Genomic DNA, 18,931 nt, shown 5'->3' on the forward strand with positions numbered 1-18,931 from the left:
ATATAGCTGTAGTAAAGTCTGCTGTTTACCTCCGTCTCTGTCATTTACTAAGGCCACTAATTATGGCAGAAAGGGAGGGGCGAGCAGGAGGGAGTGACCATGAGTAAACATCTAAAGTGGTGATGATGGGATGTTTGTTGGGTCTTCCAGCAAACATGCATCCTCCTGACATCTGGAATATGGTTTCTTATGGGGGGTATCTCTGTAGAAACATCATCATCTTCATTTATAGTTTATGTTCCCATATTTTAGCTTCATCACTTCTGAGATTTGAATTTTGCACTTGACCACTTTGTGATTTCATCAATATTTTTATGACCTTTTTAGCTAATCTGCTGATCTTTCAGTGTGACGGACTGAATGATGGTGGAACTTGATGCCTCAGTGTTTTCTGCGTAAAATTGAACAAAACAAAATGAAAACAAATATGAAAACATGGAGGATAGAACAGCAGTGCAGAATCATCACCGACTTCATAGCTTCATGTTCAACAATTCAGTTCACAAATCAGTTGTTTACTGTGAGAAGAGAGCGACCGGTTTCTCTAGAAGGAATCCTTTCAAAATCACAAGTGAACTTTGAATTCTAATTTTATTTTTAAAAAAACTCTGTGTTTGTCCTTTAAGGTGAAGTACAAGACCAACAGGAACCAGAAAGCAGAAGGGTCTTCAGACCTGCCCAACCTGCTGCAGCTGGAGCACGTGCTGCACGCCAGCAAACTGCAGAGCAATGTACGACAACACTGACACAACACGACAACACTGACAGCGTCTGTCACCTGCTTCACTAAAGCAGCAGAAACACAATCTGTTCCTGTACATCCATATATGGTCATACATACAGTATACTTCCTGAGGTCCACCAGTCCAGATTAGACAGACATGTGTGATGTCACCCAGGTCATATTGCTACTTTGTTGCCCTGGTTACTAACTACTAATATACAGTATAGGGCTATTTTCATTATCGATTAATCTGTCGATTATTTGAGCGATTAATCGATTAGTTGTTTGGTCAATAAAATGTAAAAAAAAATATTGAAAAATGTCAATCAGTGTTTCTCAAACCACAAGATGACGTCCTCAATTGTCTTGTTTTGTCCACAAACCAAAGACATATTCAGTTTATTGTCATAAAGGAACAAAGAAACCAGGAATATTCACATTTAAGAAGCTGAAATAAGAGAATTTGGACTTTTTTCTTAAAAAACTACTCAAACTGATTATATGATTATCAAAACAGTTGACGATTAATTTAATAATTGAGTATTGTGCAATGAATCAATTATTTATTTGGCTCTAATTATATAGATCTGTTTTTTTTCTTACTAACATTCAGTAGGTAGCATTTAGTACAGCATCAGTTGGGATGCATGTCTATGTCCAAAAGGCTGCTAGAATGATTTACTAAAATATGTAAACAGTATATTCATCTATGTATTTGTGTTTAAGAAAATGAAAATGAAAATTTTAAAGATTTATAATCAATCATTGACATGCAGCTGCAACAAAGGACTGATTTTACACGACACACCTTCCACCAAAACCTGAACAACTCATGTCTCATGTTGAAATGAAGGGCCAATAACATCAAATAAACATGATCAAAGTTACTAGAAAAAATAAACAGGAGGAAAAAATAAAAGTTTAAATATCAACACTTACAGGATCTCTGTGTAAAATTGTATGAAAAATGAATTGTAAAAATATCCATCTTTATATAGTTAATAGTCTCGGATCCATTGGAGCCACTGACATAGCCTACAGTATGTACAGCAGAAATCAGTTCATGTGATCAGAGATGCAAATGTGTGTGTGTGTGTGTGTGTGTGTGTTCAGGTGGAGTATAAGAAGAAGTACGAGCAGACGAAGGCTCACTACCACATGGCTCTGGACACGGCTGAACAGCTCCACCATAAGGAGAACGCCGTGCTGCACAGCCAGGTCAGACTGCTGCCTCTCCTCTGGCTGGGAGCTTAACCGTGAACAAATGAACCAATGTGTGTGTGTGTGTGTGTGTGTGTGTGTTGTTTCAGGTGAAGTACAAAGAGGAGTACGAGAAGAACAAAGGTCGCTCTCAGATGGAGTTCGGAGACACTGTGGCGTACAAAGTGTCTAAAGAAGCACAGAAGATGCAAAGCGAGGTAAAACACAAACTCATCACTGCTCTTTGAAGCAAACTGCTGAATTCAACATGTCTCAACCAACACATTTAGCTTCTCTCTTTATTAATGCTCAGTGGAGCTTCAGAGTCAGAGTCAGCTCCATCAGCCAAGTCTGTTTGTTCTTACACACACTATCAGTAACAGAGTCCAGTTACATGGAGAGAAAAATAAAGACATAAAGCTGAGCAAAGATACTGTACATAACCATCATACCATCAATACGGTAAATGTCGCAAGAAAATGGTCACTTATCATCAAGCAGGAGGGGATCATTCTTATTAAGGGACTATTTTCAATGGTGGATTAATGTTTGTGAGTAGAGGACTGAGGCAATCAGTGATGGGAATAACGGCATTATAACATAACAGCGTTACTAACGCCGCTACTTTTTTCAGTAACTAGTAATAAAAAAAGTTACTGTTTGCCCTGTTAACGCTGTTACCATTACTGACAATAAAATGTGTTCCGTTACTTGACTCAAGAAGTCCTGTCACAAAATAATACACCCGTGTAAGTGTACATTAGATATACTATTTTTTTCAGTCCATCAACTAGTCTGGGAAAAAAAGCTGTTTATCTGGAACTAACCACTGTAACGGAGGTCTGGAGGTCTGAGGTATAGTCACAGCCAGGAGGTACCAGTAAGGAGAAGTGACAGCGTGTGGCAGGTTAGCGGTACTGAAGTTAAACTCACTCACCCATAAGACGTGCTAACCAACTTACCAAGTGGTCATTGACCTCTTGGCGAACGGGTTAGCATCGTTGCCCGCGGTGCGAGAGACCCGGGTTCAAAACTCACTCAGGGCAGGTCACAGAACAACACACCGACACCACACAACTCACTCAGTATTCATCCGCACAGACGTGGAACCTGCTTGTGTGGAGGAATACTGAGTGAGTTGGTTAGTTCCTGATAAACAGGCAGTTAGGGTTAGGAGGGCGAGTCCAAGCAATAATGTAATAGTTACTTTTCCTGGTTATTAGTAACTTTTATAATGGGGTATTTCAGTTACTAACTCAGTCACTTTTTGGGAAAAGTAACTAGTAACCATAACTAATTACTTTTTAAAAGTAACATGCCCAACACTGCATGCAACCTATGGCAACAGTGGTGTGTTTGCAGGCTTTGCACATGAGCTCTGCTAGTTAAGTGAAAAATATAAGATATCAGACTTATTAAATTATAGTTTTATATTTATCTTTTTATTTACACAGTCACTTGACTCTCTCCCTCTCTCAGAAAGAGTATCGTAAGGACTTTGAGGAGCAGATGAAGGGGAAAGCCCTGGTGGACTTAGACCTGACCCCTGCATACCTGACAGCCCGTCATGCCAGCAGCCTGCTGAGTGAGGTAACACAGCTACACAGCTACACAGTGTTGAACATGGACGGTAACTGAACATGGACGGTAACGTGGAGTCACTCAGTCGTCTGTCTTTTTCCCATCTCCTTGCAGAAGGAGTACAGGAAAGACCTGGAACAGGAAGTGAAGGGGCGGGGCTTATCTGGCCTGGGCCTGGAGGAAACGCCGGAGCTGCTGCGGGTGAAGAACGCCAGTCAGATACTGAACCAGGTACAGCTCAGCTCACACGCCAGCAGAGCCACAGCTGCTGAGCTCTGAGCCGGTCTCTGACTCTAACTCTGCTCATGTGCGGCCGTCTGCAGAAGGAATACCGCAAGGACTTGGAGAGGGAGATCGTGGGCAAAGGCATGGAGCTGAGCAGCGACGTCCTGGAGATACAGAGAGCCAAGAGAGCCTCAGAGATCCAGAGCCAGGTCCAGCCTGCTACGCCCTGCTACACTTATTTCTCTTCACTAACACTGACTGGACTCACTAGAGTTTGTTCTATGTTTCACATTGAGCTGATGCTGTTTCTGCAGAGGCTGAAAAATCCCATTCAGTATTTCTAAGTAGCTTAAACTCCCACTCAGTCCCACATCTGCAGTTTATCCAGATCAGAGGTGCTGTCACATCAACCCAGTGCACTCACTGTCTATTCATTTCAAAACCTTTTATCAATCATCTATAAAGCTACAGAGTGTATGAAAGAGCTGTTAAAGGGATAGTTCAACATTTTGGCAAATTGGCCCATTGCCATAATCCCTGTAGTCATAGCAGTAGGTTCATTACCTTTAATTGTCGGTGCAAGCTATTTTTAGATTGGCGGGGCAGAGATGCGAGCTGCTCAGCTAACGGGGGTGCATGGTACTTCCGCCTTTCCCTCATCAAACTCATCAAATACACAATCCAACAACTCCAAAACACCTGAGACATTCACCACACTATGAAATAATAATGTTTATTTATGTAACATTACTACACATGAAGCAAATATTTGGAACTACTTGCATTTTTAAAAACTCTGTCTCATAATGTTACATGATTATCTCATAGCGTGGTGAATGTGCAAGTCACAACTTGTCCACCAGAGCGTGTTTTGGAGTTGTTGGATTGTGTATTTGATGATTTTGATGAGGGAAAGGCGAAAGTACCGTGCGCCTCTGTTGCGTTAGCTGAGCAGCTCACATCTCTGCCCCGTGGATCTAAAAACAGCTTGCACCAACAATTAAAGGTAATGAACCTATTCCTAAGACTATAGGGAATATGGCAATAGGCCAATTTGCCAAAATGTTGAACTATCCCTTTAACCCTGGCTGTGTTCGTCCTCACAGCAGAGGCTGACACTTGTTTCAAACTCAGATTTTCAAGATGCTGACTCACTGTTGCACAATTCATGTATTTGTTCACTACATCACTATTTCATGACATTTTGGGGACACAGGTGTTAAATAATACAGTGGATAAAACATCTGTGTATCTATGATAACATAATACGTAAGTCTCAAAAATCAGTACAATAAAAAATGTAGTAACTTCTGAATGAAATCTTGTGTTTGTGTGTCACAGAGGTTGTACAAGCAGACAGACCAGCTCAGAGAAAACTCGTACGGGACGGTCACAGACACTCCAGAGCTGCTGCACGCCTCCTACCTGAAAGATGTCTACAGTCAGGTCAGTGTGGAGAGAAAACTACCTTCACATCCACATAAACTGAACAATCTACATCAACCTCTCCCTCTCTCTCTCTGTAGAAGAAGTACAAGGACGATGCTGAGCGGATGAAGGGAAGTTACAGTCTATTGTCCGAGACCCCGGAGATGGAGCGAGTCAGAGCCAACCAGAGACACATCAGCTCTGTGAGGACACCAGCCTGCTCCTGTCCATGCAAACACACCTTTATTCACCTCTGAGCATGAGCCCACACACTTCCTCAGTGTCTGACAGCAGCTCTCTGTCGCCCTCTAGCTGCGCTACAGCTGGGACTCCAAACTCATGAGAGGTCTGATGTCTTCGGTCACAGAGACGCCAGAGATCGTCCTCGCCAGAGAGAACGCCAAGAAGTTTAGTGATGTATGTTCACATATTCTTGAGCAGGATTGAGTGTAAGCATTGCAAGCTGAAGCACAGCTAGGTATCCTTGAGCATGGCTGTAGCAGGTTTAGTGTCAGGCTCTGTCTCTCTGTTATTTGTTCCCTGAATGATCTGCTTTGCCAGACATTACAGGGAATGAAGCGGACCCCCCAAAACAGCTTAAAGGGATAGTTCACCCAAAATGTAAGTTTCAGAGTCCTCCATGGCTTCTCTGAGTTACAGGGGGTCTCGGCGTAGCAGTGCATGTCCATACGGTTGCAAATGGATACCAACTGTCTTCGTAACAAAAAGACACACCAAAAAACATCCAAGTACCTCCATGCTGCTCGTATGTAATGTCCGTCTTGTATTGAAGCCCTGAAATGCAAAACTGTCCCGAAAAAAACTTAATTAGTCTATATTTCAAGCTTGTTTTGTAGCGGGAGCTTCTCAAAGCTCCTCTTCCCGGTTCGTCAAATTTGGACGAACTGGGAAGAGGACAGACCCTGGTTCGTCCAAATTTGAGAAGCCACGGATAACTCTGAAACTTCGCCCAGCCCTTAGTCGACATGAGGGTGAGTAGATAATGAGTGAAATTTCAATTTTGGGTGAACTATCCCTTTAAGATACACCCTGCATGCTTGGTGGAGCTTCTGCCACAACCGAGCCGATTCCCCGACGCTGAAGCCTGTATATGGGAACAGAAGCAGAGATTCCATCAGTTCCACCCTCCTGTGGAAACTAAGGAGAATAAAAAAATGATTGCAAAACTCCCTGGCAATCCACCAGACAACGTCCTGGAGAGATGAGAATAAGAAGCAACAGTACATTAATTGAAGGCAGATTACATTACATTCACTACGCTATGAGATAATAACTGAACGTTACCCGACATTGTTTTTTTTTTGTTTTTTTTTAGGCAAATGCCTTTTTGAGACTGCTTGCCGGAAAACTGTCCCTGAAGTCGGAGTGTTTTGGAGTTGTTGGATTGTGTATTTGATGAGTTTGATGAGGGAAACCAAGAAATCCCATGAGCCTCCGTAGCGTAGCTCTGAGCAGCTCACAGCTCTGCTCCGCCGTTCTAAAAATAGCTTGCACCGACAATTAAAGGTAACGAACCTACTGAGATAACTATAGGGATTATGGCAGTGGGCTAATTTGCCAAAATGTTGAACTATCCCTTTGACACAGAAAACCAGCTTGGAAAATAACTAATATTGCACTTGTTCCCAGAAAAAGTACATGTAGCCTACATTCCTAAACTGCTTTTAAATGAGTGTGAGGTCACTGAGCCGCTGGTCCTTTCTGACACACAGGTGCAGTACAGAGAGGAGGTGGGACGTGGCACCGCCATCAGGGACACACCTGAGATGGAGCGGGTCCGACGCAACCAGGAGAACATCAGCTCTGTGAGTGCACACACACACTGTGCGTCATATCATTTTATCTGTTTATTTGACTTAACAATGTCAATGTGTATTTGAGTTGTGATATTTAGACTGACACCAGATCAGATGAAGCAGGACTCAGGAAACCCTTGTACTGTATATTAGTGGTGCGTTTCAGGTTTGGTTGTGTTATTTAAAACATTTGCATGCAGCAAGGAGTGAAAGTGTTAAAGGAATAGTTCACCAAAAAATGAAATTCAGTCATTAGTGACTCACCCTCATGCTGATGAATACTCCGGAGTAGTTTTTCATTCCTCAAAGTGCATCTGGAGACCCAGGAGACTGGTTCGTAGTCCAACGGAAACTTTATATGAGAGTAATAGGGCCAGACACAAAAACATCCATAAAACTACACAAAAACCATTTAATATTCCTCCAAACTGCTCGTCCACTGCAATCCAAGTGTCCTAAAAGGATATAGTCCAGAGTTTACTAGAAACAACGTAATTTAGGACATTTTTACATTTTCACAGGACAAACAGTCCTGTATTGAATTCGCCTTCACGCGATGCACACGGACGTGACCGGACTTGTCTCAATCACGTTGTTTCCAGTAAACTCTGGACTATATCCCTTCAGGACATTTGGATTGCAGTGGATGAGCGGTGTGGAGGAATATTTCAAGGTTTTTGTGTAGTTTTATGGACCTGTTTGTGTCGGGCACGATGCACACGTACATCACGTGAACACGAGAGCGTGCACCAGGCAAATTCAATACAGGACCGTTTAGGCTGTAAAAATGTCCTAAATGACGTTGTTTCTAGTAAACTCTGGACTATATCCCTTCAGGACACTTGGATTGCAGGAGACAAACAGTGTGGGAGAATATTAAATGGTTTTTGTGTAGTTTTATGGACATTTTGTGTCGGGCCCTATTAATCTTGGAGGTTCTTTCTGACACACAGGTGCAGTACAGAGAGGAGGTGGGACGTGGCACCGCCACCATGGACACACCTGAGATGGAGCGGGTCCGACGCAACCAGGAGAACATCAGCTCTGTGAGTTCACACACATACACACACACACACGGACTGACTAAGGATATTAAGGATGAGCAGCTCAGTTGGGTTCTGCAGCTCTGGGTGTGTTTATCTTCAGAACAATCATCTATTCAGGTGACAGGACGGCACCTCACACTCACTGTCTGTCGTCCCACCAGGTCAAGTACAAGCAGAGTGCAGTGAAGGCCACCAGTATTGGAGTGACACCGGAGCTGGAGAGAGTCCGACAGAACCAGGAGAACATCAGCTCGGCAAGACACACACACACACACATTCTTGTAATGCTATCTTTGTGAGGATTAGGGGTGTACCCGAACCCGAATACGTATTCGGAAGTACACAAATAATGCTTTGATCCCGAATAGTTTTGCTGTCCGAAGTTTCTCTTCATTATTCGGGAGCGAAAAGAAACGTTTGGATCAACAACAGCACATAACCAGGTGATTCTGGTTCACACTCAAACACAGTAGGTGGCGCTAATGCACCGTAACGTTGGTGCGCCGCCATAGAAGCACAGCACGAGTAGAGCGGCAAACACGAGCAGGCAGCACTGAGTCACCCTGTTTCATTTGTGTCTAGTTCATGTTAGGATTGCTAAGAAACAGCAATTCCCTGCATGCATTGCATAACAGTAGACAGGAAGTGCTCAGCATTTTTCTCATAGACAATAATAGGAAAAGAAGTGGCTATAAAACGGTGGATAATTTTTTTTGAGTGCCACAACCCCCGCAAAACGACTCGTTTTAGAATTTGATCCATTCAGTCCGATTATGTTTGGAAAGTCTAGAAGAGCTGCATGATTAAATTATTTTATTCCCCTTCTAGTTAGCCGAAAGCTAAGCGGAAGCAAAGACGGTTTATAAACCAAGACCTTTCATGACGAGTCAGCTTCCTGTATGCATGTCACGTGGGCTTCTGCACGGCCACGCCCCTTTAGAGAGACCAGAGGCAATTTGGAGTGTATTGATTCCTATGGGACAATTTAATGTGAACACCGATTATGATCGGGCCTTTCTCCCCACGGTCACTGAAGCAAATTTTGGACTCATTTTTCACAAGCCACATCTCTTCTGAACAGTTTGACACCAAAATGGTAATTTTCAGACGGAGAGATCCGGAGAAAATCCACTTTGTTCAAGACCTGTCTCTGTCTCTACGACACACTCTCGCGAGATTTGGCACAGATCTCCTAGGCAACGTCAAACAAATGGCCGCGAACTCCCGTGAAAATGATTTAAATTATTTTTGGCATGCTAAATATTACTGTTAGTAGTGTAAATATTTAATGTTATCATAAGAAAATATAAATATCTCACTTTCATCTACCTACAAATTGTATAAATCCACACACACGATCACAGACGAGGTGGGGTGACGGTTGGCCACGCCCATTTAGAGAGACAGGAAGTGTATACCATTTCATATCATTGGAGCAGCCGCTCATGGAGGATCTTTCCATTTATTGAATATCTTTGGCGGAAGTTAGCCGGCTAGCTCATCGTAGCACTAGCCGACTGAAGTCACTGAAGTCACTGAAGTGTGCCCACTTCCGGTTTCTTCCCGAATCCGAATCCTACGTTTTTTTAAAAAGCCTGAATCCGAATCCGAATACAAATAGTGCACTGGCTGTACACCCCTAGTGAGGACACTCATTGTCATAATGTATTCTCTAGCCCCTTACTCTAACCTTAACCATCCAAAACAAATACCTAACCTTAACCATTACTCTTCACCTAATTTAAATCTAATTATAACCTAAAGTCTTAACCTACGTCTTAACCTTCATACAGCTGTTGGAAAAAGTGAGGACCAGCCAAAATGTCCTCACTTCACCAAAATGTCCTCACTCTGTTGGTTAAAAACTGTTGCCAGTCCTCACAATGTACTAAGTACAAGAACGCACACACACACACACCAACAGACACCAGTCAACACACAGCTGCTCGTCTCTCAGGGTGAAGTCATAGTGATGTCATATGTGTGTGTGTGTAAACAGGTGAAGTATCAGCGAGGGCTGCAGGAGGTGAGGGGGCGGAGCTGCACCGAGCTGGACACACCCGAGTACAGACGTGTCAGGAAGACTCAGGACTCGGTTTCCATGGTAGCGGCCCGATGGACACGGCTCCCACCTGGGCTGTGGGAGGAGCTAACATGAGTGATGTGGCACCGCATTTTGGGGGCTGTCGCACCGAGACTAACACACCCAGCACCAGACAACAGGGAGCACAACGCAGAGTGTGTGTGTGTGTGTGTGTGTGTGTGTGTGTGTGTGTGTGTGTGTGTGTGTGTGTGTGTGTGTGTGTGTGTGTGTGAGAGAGAGAGTGTGTGTAAGTGTGTGCATGTGTCCAGCTGTGAGTATTAATAATAAACTATTTTAAAACCTTCCTGTGTGTGTTTTATTTGCTCACTGACCAAATGCACCCTGACCTGTGTGTGTGTGTTTGTGTTTGATTTGTGACTAATGTGTGTGTTAACCTTCTGAACTTGTCATGACGGTGATGTTAAGTCTGACTGGTGTGTGTGTGTGTGTGTGTGTGTGTGTGTGTGTCCTTGCCCCTCTGACAGGCCAAGTACCACGAGGACTTTGAGCGGGCACGCGGCCGCGGCTGCACACCAGGACTGGACGATCACAGCATGGAGCGCTACCAGAGAGCCAATCAGATGATGGGAGAGGCCGGCTACAGCAAGGGACTCCACTCCCAGTCCATGGACATGGACAGACGACCAGGAGGCATCATTGTAGGTCAGTGACCTGCATTTGAAATGATGTGTGTGGACAGCGTGGAGCTGTAACAGCTGCTGCTGCTGTCCCTTCACTATTGGATGGGAATCTCACAGGTACTCTGATCTACAGCAGAGGGTTAGGGCCACTGTGGGGAAAAAAAGTGAGATCTGACCTTTTCTTCAGAATTCTGCCTTATCTCAGAACTCTGACTTTTTTTCTTTTTTTTTTTTTTTAGAAAAAAGAATCTCCTAGAAGGTCTCAGAATTCTGAGAAAAAAGTGGGTATTTTCTCACAAATCCTGCCCTATGATCCTTTAAAGTTGAGAACTGACTTTTTTCCCCACAGTGGCCCTAATCCACTTCTGTACTAATCAGGCTGATTCTACCTGTTTGTTCTTTAATGATGTTGGCCTGCTCTGAATGACTGTCAACACTTTCCTTATACCGTATGTTTCACAATAAAAATGTTGCTACATATAGGGTACATATACACTGCGTTCCAAATTATTCTGCATACTGTTTTTGTTCTTTCATATCACGTCAGTGATATAATCTAAACAGACAGGAGAACCAGTACAACTGAAAAATTTCATTGAAAAACTAAAACTTTTTTTTTTTCTTGCATAATAATTTGGAAACAAGTGTAAATAGGTAATAAGCAACACATGAAAGTAACACAAAAACAACAAATATTTCATATGAAAAAGAGAATATTTAAATCAGCATTAGCTCATCAGCTGTTTATCGATGCTCTGTGCTATTTCCTGTTTTCAGGCAGAGCTGCTTGATCCATGTTCCAGTTTCATATCATTTCATTGTTTTATCTGTTTTTCTCTTTAACCCTATCTCTTTATGTGACTCAACAATGACAGTGTGTTTGAGTTGTAATATTTAGGTCAGGTGAAGCAGGACTCAGGAAACCATTGCAGAGTAGTGGTGTGTTTCAGGTTTGGTTGTGGTTGCTTTAATCCTGAACATCCTGCACCCTGGAAACATAGTCAGTGTTTTTCCAAACGACTCTCCCTTCCTCTCTGAAGACCTGAAGGTGTGGAGGACAGACCCCGGCTCCATATTTGACATAGACCCTCTGGAGGACAACATCCAGTCCAAGAGCCTGCGCAGGATGTCTGGTACTTCACCTGACTCCCCTCTGTCCACTACAGCAAAAAAAACCTACAAAAATATTCAGAGGCTGCACTCTGCTCTCTCTCTCCATTGACTCACTTTGACTTGTCCATCTTTTCCTTCCTCTCCTGTCTTTGGGCCTGTTACCGTCCACCTGGTGGCGCCCCCCCCCCCCCCCCCCCCCCCAGGCCGGCTGAGCAGGCTGAGCAGGCAGCCCTCCCAGCAGTCTCTGGCCCACAGCCAGGCTCAGTCTGTTAGCTCTCTGACCTCTGACCCCTGGGACCGCAGCAGCACTGACACTCCTGGTATAGTTTTCTATGACAGCAGGCTGAAGGCATGGACAGACACTTACTGACACACTTTTTTTTGTGTGTGTGTGTGTGTGATTGTCCTCATTCTAATTTAAAAGAAAGCAGGGAAAGGCTTGCACACTGAAAAAAAAATGGAATGTCCACTAAAGAGGTTTTTCTATATATTTTTCTATATATTCTACTTATTTTGTAATCATTAAATAACTATAAGTGTTTATCCTAAATCAGGTCTCATCATGCTTTAAAGGGGACATATTATGGAAATATCACTTTTTGAAGGCTCTTTAACATATATTTAGGTGTTTGTCTTGCCTTCCGGCCCCCAAAATGTGAGAATTGACAAAAACATCTGTAATTTCCAGGCTCTCTAGGTTGAAACCCATGTGGTTTTACCAGCTGTTCCCTCAATTGTCTTCCAATGATGTAACTAGGATTCCAATTTGCATAACACCACCCCTACCTGGGACCGGTAGAAGGGGCGGGGCAAGCAGTGGTTCATTTGCATTTAAAGGGACAGTCACTGAAACCAGCCGCTCTGAACAGGGCTGTTTGAGAGGGATGGAGGATGGAGGATGAAAAGAGCTGTGATGTTTGATCCTTGAGGGATTTTGACCAAAGCATGTCACAGACATGTCTTTAAGGGGACTATTTTAATTCGTGGAAGAGAGGCAGAATATATCTCCTTTAATAGCTTTATATATTATCCTGTAGTATCTACACTTGTGGCCCTGGAACATGAATGGATCCATTCTCTGATTGGCTCTGCCTCCAATCTACAAACAGAGCTCAGGGGCCTCATTTATCAAAGAGCGTGTAAAAGTCCTCTTAAATTTTCAGTACGACGGAAAGGCAAAATGTGCGTACGACCAAAAAATATACACTCTTTTCAGATCTATCAAACTCCGCGTACACACGGCTGCACGGTATTTCCCTTGATAGATCACACCGGACCTGAGAAAAGCGTGGATGAGAACACGCCTCATACCCAGCCCCCTAAACGGCCCCACGCAACCATATGTGGTCAATGCAAATCAGTTACGTGCATATTAAGTAGCCATGTGCACTCTGGAAACGTGTGGAATGACGTCAGTGGAAGACGGTGAAGACAACAGACGGACGGAGAGCGGAGAAAGAAGCGGAATTTCTCTGAAAGCGAGATACACGGTAACACGGCAATATCAGTCAGAAACATCATCTTGCATTGAAAGGCTACAATAAAAACAAAAAACTCCCAAATCTAAATGAAACAGAACAGAAAGAAGAATAATCATATTTATTCTGCCCCTTATTTTAGATCATGTCATAATAATTTAAAGCAGGGTTTCCACTGCCAGTCAGTACTACTTTGCACCCCTTTCCACTAACCCCCAACTTCCGTTCACTGGAAGACTTTGATTTTCATTTGTGCATAGCTATATATTTTTTTAAAAAACAAAAAAACATTGAAGTCCACCAGTCTGTGACTTTTCCTAAAATGATGTTGGGCAGCACCCATTTTTGTTAAATACAATAAATATTATTCACACAAAAAATATCGATCATGTTTTCTCATTTGCTTTGATTTGCGCCGACATTATTGGGCTTGCTGCTTGCTTGTGTGTGTCCAGTCTGGCTACGTAACACACGCACATCGCAGAAATTATTTTCCAGACTGGACAGACGGGTTGTGGAAGAGGTGTAGCCTACATGCAGGGGGAAATATCAATATGATATCAAAAGAAAACGAAATTCGTTTTATAAAGCCAGTATATAGGAGCAAACTAGTGTAAATGCACAGGGGAAAAATCTGAGTCGCTGTGCTTTTCATGTAAAGTGCCGACGTCAACACGTGTGCGGTGGTGGTGGTGGTGGTGGGGGGGGGGGGGTCATCATCACCACCACTTGCTACTTCAAACAGTGTCTGCGCTCCTCTCTCCCTCGCATACTGCAGTTCTCTGACTCTGCAGCGGCGTCGCCAATTCCTCCTGTTCTTCAAAAAGCGTGTAAATGCCGGTACGCCATGGTCGGACTGGTCGTAAATTTTTGCACTTACTCCCGACAAGTTTTGGTTTGATAGATCCCAAATTAGGCGGAGAAAAGTGCGTACGCACAAAATGGGGGAAAGAGCGTGTAAAAAAGCGTGTATCCACAATGATAAATGAGGCCCCAGGTGTGTGATTTGCCCTCAGACTGAGGATGGCTGTGTAAGCCGAATCGTTTCTGAGTTGCTTTTGTTTTGTTTTTGTTTTTACACCATGGTTGCACTTGTGATATATTTTTTGATGGACCATTAAACATATCACTTTACATCCCTTGACCTCTTTAGTGGACATTCCATTTTTTGACCATTGTGCGAGCCTTTCCCTGCTTTCTCTTAAAAAATGTTTTGCCTACGCACCTGAAGAGAGTTTTTCTTTTGACTTTGAGTAAGAGTGCAAACACCCGTTTCTTCTTTTCGGTACCCGCTTTCTAATTCACAAATAAAACCGACTCCTTCACCGTCTCTTTGCAGGTTTGAGTGTGAACAGCACCGAGTGTTTTTACGTTGTTTGACTCACAGTGTGTTCCCAGAGCAGACTCCTCATGGTCTCAAACAGATGCTACATACTCTCTTCAGACTGACTCACTCTCTCTGTCTCCGTCCCTCTGTCTCTGTCCCTCTGTCTCTGTCCCAGCTCCCGTCCTCCCCGGAGCGTACCATCAGGGCGTTCAGATGCAGCAGCAGCAGCAGTACCACGGCTACATGCACCAAACCAGCATGTCCTCTGTCAGATCCGTCACCTCCCCATCCAACTCAGCCACCATGGTAACGCCCCTGACACACACACACACACAATGCTGTGCTGCCTGTCATTACCAAGTAGCACTATGGCTGATTTTTTTATTGGATGCGTTCAGTGACTTTTTCCACAATGGGGTCAAATCTAAGAGGTGTCCTGGTGTCAGTCCATACTGAGCTGTAAAAACTATTATTTTTATATTTAACTGACTCCCATTGAGCAGATCAGATGAGATTCACAAAAAATGACAAACTAACAGCAATGGGCTTATTTATGATTTTTATATCATTATATATGATTTGAAAATACATTTAATTAAACATATTTTATGAAAATAATATCAACATAAAGCAGAAAATGTGATGTTTGAGTTTAACTCAAAGTAATAATACATGTCAATATGATATTTAAATATACCATTACATTCCCTCTACATATTTATATCATGTCATCTTATCTTCTTCTTATCTGCTTATGCACTTCTGGTTAGATGCAATCTGCATTTCATGGCCTTTTTTGTGATATGTGCAGTGACAATAAAGTTGAATCAAATCTAATAAAATCATTAATACATGGATAGTAATGCAAAGGAAAAAACAGCAGTTCAATGGTCTTTTGTAACGTTTTATAGAGAAACCCTCTGTAGCAACCTGAAACAGCCAATAACGTCATCATTTTGGCCATTTTAAATGTAATAAAGTCAATAACTTTTTTGCCTGGTTATTGGCCTAGTAATAAAAACCCCTTTCATAATGTAATAACTGGTGTCGAAAATTTAATTATATATGTATTTTTATTTTACTTTATTCATTTTTTATTTTCTGGCTAGATGTCAATATGTTAGGAGGTTATTGATAGCCTACTTCCTCCGTTTGCAAGCATGTGAGAAATAGTCAAGCAAATCACATTTATTGTATCATAAAGCATGGTGGGGGTTTGCTTCTCAGTGTAGGTGAGACACAACCTCAAATGTTTCACAACTGTTACATCTTCTACCCTGAAAATAATAAAAACATACAGTAATACATATTAACATTATTGGTTCCCGTTATTACAATGTCAAAAAAACAATTTTTAATACTAAGCCAAGAATTACTAACATTTTTTTTTTTTTTGCCAATAATGTCATAAGTTATTACATTATTGACTCAAACCTTTTTTTTCATTAAGTTTTGGGTTGCTACAACCATCAAATTGACAAAACTATTAGTTAAATTCCCCAAATCCCACTGGAAACTGTTGAAGGATGAAGATCAGATGATTGAGGAGTTGTCTAACAATGTGTCATGAGTAAACCTGAACCACAGGGCCACACACACACACACACACACACACACACACACATGAACTCTAACTGCCTCTCTCTGCTGTGCAGCGTGTCTACCGGGCGCTCTACGACTACGCAGCTCAGGACCACGACGAGGTGTCGTTCAGGGACGGCGACGTCATCATCAACGCTCAGCCCATCGACGAGGGCTGGATGTACGGCACCGTGCAGAGGACCGGCAAGTCTGGCATGCTGCCCGCAAACTACGTGGAGTGTTGCAACTGAAGGAGGGAGGAGGAGGAGGAGGAGGAGGAGGAGGAGGAGGAAGAGGAGGAGGGAGCGGTGAGAGAGGGCAGAGGTCGAAGTCAGGAGAGGGAAACATTTAAAGAAAAACCAATCCACCCTTAGCCTGTTGTTGAAAATCAGACGTCGCTGGTGTTCTTTGTATTCAAAGGTTGTTAGTTTGTATTTGTTTCTTCCATAGAAATGCAGTTAGTTATTGAAAGGCATTCTGGGAAACATGGACCAGGGGGAATTTGATTTGTTCACCAGAGGATAACTGATACAATACACTGAACATCAGAGAGCACTACTATCAGGTAACAGAGGAGAAGAGGGATGGAGGGAGCAGTGGAGCGATATATCCAGCATGCTGTCCATACGTTACGTCACATTTTACAACTAGAGGAGGGAATGACAGAAGAAGGATGCATGAAGAGAGAAGGATTGAACGATTAGAAACATCTGTCTTTTTTTTCCTTTTTTTTACCATAACAGGAGGAAAGAAAAAAAACAAACGAGTGAAGACGAGAGTCCTTCAGTATTACAGAAGGAAAGATGAAAAAGGTTAATGAGCGTTGAAATGATTTGACAGTTCAGTCAAGTGTCACAATCTGGTGATATTCATTTTTTTTGTCAATAAAACATAAAAAGGCCACTTAAAGGGATAGTTCACCCAAAATTCAAATTTCACTCATCTACTCACGCTCATGTCGACTAAGGGCTGGGAGAAGATTCAGAGTCCTCCGTGCCTTCTTGGAGTTACAGGGGGGGTCGGCGCAGCACTGCATGTCCATATGAACGGGGCTCACTTTTCTTCGTCCAAAAAGACACACCAAAAAACATCCAAATACCTCCATAGTGCTCTTCTGTAATGTCCCTCTTGTATTGAAGCCCCAACATGAGAAATCTCAAAACAAATTTTGCGCGATTTGCACTGACATAGGCAGAGCAGTAAACTGAGACACTGGGAGCTTCCGCTACAAACAAGCTTAAAAGACTTATTTAATTTTTTTCGGAACAATTTCTCATGTTGGGGCTTCAATACAAGAGGGACATTACAGACGAGCAGCATGGAGGTATTTGGATGTTTTTTGGTGTGTCTTTTTGGACAAAGAAAAGTGAGCCCCGTTCGCAACCGTCATATGGACATGCAGTGCTGCACGGAGCCCCGCTGTAACTCAGAGAAGCCACGGAGGACTCTGATACTTCTCCCAGCCTTTAGTCGACGTGAGGGTGAGTAGATAATGAGAAATGAAATTTGAATTTTGGGTGAACTATCCCTTTAACACGTATTATTAACGTATCAAAAACATTTTAAAATGCATCACTGTTGCCATGGGTGACAAGCTCCTTCATCACCATGAGCACATAGACACACCACCCTGCTGCTCCTCCTATTTCCTCCTGTTTGTTTGATTCAGTCACAGTGAACACACTTTTTTTTGAAAAAAATGATATTTTCATCAGGAACCAGTGGGCTCAGATCTGAGAGCAAAGGAAGGAAGTCAGGAAGTGTCGAGATAGGACTGATCTGTTGATGATAAGAAAACACCAGAGTGATTCTTTAAAGATGGCGGAGGAGAGAAAAAGGTGCAGAGGAGGAAAAAACGACTTCTGAGATGAGGCAGGAAAACTGGCCAACAATGCAACCAAAGGAAGGAAAGAGGGAGGATGGAAGGATGAGTACAGGAAATAAAGACAGTAACAATTTAACAGAGACAAGGTTTAAAGGTCTCCCACGTCTAATCATTTATTTATCCAGAGTTTAACTTCACGTCCAGGTGAGTGTAGTGTAGTGGTTGACTTCTGACGGACAGGTCTGTGGCACAGCTTCAGTTTGCAGCAGCAGCACTGACCTCTGTGTTTGTGAAGGAACTATAACTAACACACTGTGTCTTTCTGTTTCCTCCTATCGTTTTTTTTATTATTATTATTATTATTAACTATGAAATATACAAATACATTGTCAGGATCTAACCGTCACCTCCACCGCACAGTAACAGCTGAAGTGGACTGAAATGTGAGCAGACTGTGTGAGTATGTCCAGGCCTCAGGATCCCTGCAGGCTGCGTCCCAGATTATATTTGATACGTGGCTCCTGTTTGTTGTTTTTGGGGAAAAGATCTATTTTACCTGTGTGTATCCAGTAAGTCGTGTTTTTAGGGTCCGTTGTCTTGCTGTGTGAGTTGCATCCCGCTCATGTAAAGAATAAAAACTTCACTCAGTCATGAGATGTTGTTCTAGCTGGAGAGCATTTTGCATTTTGTGTGTTTGATTTCAGAAATTCTAGATGCAATAGAATATAATTTACTGAGTATTCATAATGTTAACTGTGTTGAGTTTGAAAGAGGCATTTGGTGTCATTTTATAAATCCTTTAATTTTCTTGCAATGAGGATTTTTTGTTTGGCTTCTAATGTCACCTTTGTAAAGTTTTTGA

The 18,931-nt window shown here is 42.7% G+C and overlaps 1 protein-coding gene across 5 annotated transcripts in view; it reads left to right on the top strand.

Annotated features, from left to right (window-relative positions):
* Positions 1-16,975, top strand: part of LOC146966957 (uncharacterized) — a 75,046-nt gene extending 58,071 nt beyond the window's left edge. For 3 of the 5 annotated variants that reach the window (XM_085763542.1, XM_085763544.1, XM_085763545.1), the window contains 15 exons: positions 627-731; positions 1,838-1,942; positions 2,035-2,142; positions 3,404-3,514; positions 3,620-3,736; positions 3,829-3,939; positions 5,072-5,176; positions 5,257-5,361; positions 5,471-5,575; positions 7,929-8,021; positions 8,183-8,275; positions 10,021-10,125; positions 10,590-10,767; positions 14,839-14,969; positions 16,319-16,975. In XM_085763542.1, the coding sequence (XP_085619668.1) occupies positions 627-731; positions 1,838-1,942; positions 2,035-2,142; positions 3,404-3,514; positions 3,620-3,736; positions 3,829-3,939; positions 5,072-5,176; positions 5,257-5,361; positions 5,471-5,575; positions 7,929-8,021; positions 8,183-8,275; positions 10,021-10,125; positions 10,590-10,767; positions 14,839-14,969; positions 16,319-16,495 (1,749 nt within the window). In that variant the 3' untranslated portion in view covers positions 16,496-16,975. Of the gene's footprint in view, positions 1-626; positions 732-1,837; positions 1,943-2,034; positions 2,143-3,403; positions 3,515-3,619; positions 3,737-3,828; positions 3,940-5,071; positions 5,177-5,256; positions 5,362-5,470; positions 5,576-6,891; positions 6,985-7,928; positions 8,022-8,182; positions 8,276-10,020; positions 10,126-10,589; positions 10,768-11,785; positions 11,879-12,061; positions 12,179-14,838; positions 14,970-16,318 lie in introns of all 5 variants that reach the window. The other 2 variants (XM_085763546.1, XM_085763543.1) reach the window with 2 other exon arrangements.
* Positions 16,976-18,931: the final 1,956 nt, after the last annotated feature.

The sequence above is a fragment of the Trachurus japonicus genome, chromosome 20 (genome assembly GCF_045865225.1).
Source record: "Trachurus japonicus isolate A0001 chromosome 20, Traja_1.0".
NCBI lineage: Eukaryota > Metazoa > Chordata > Actinopteri > Carangiformes > Carangidae > Trachurus > Trachurus japonicus.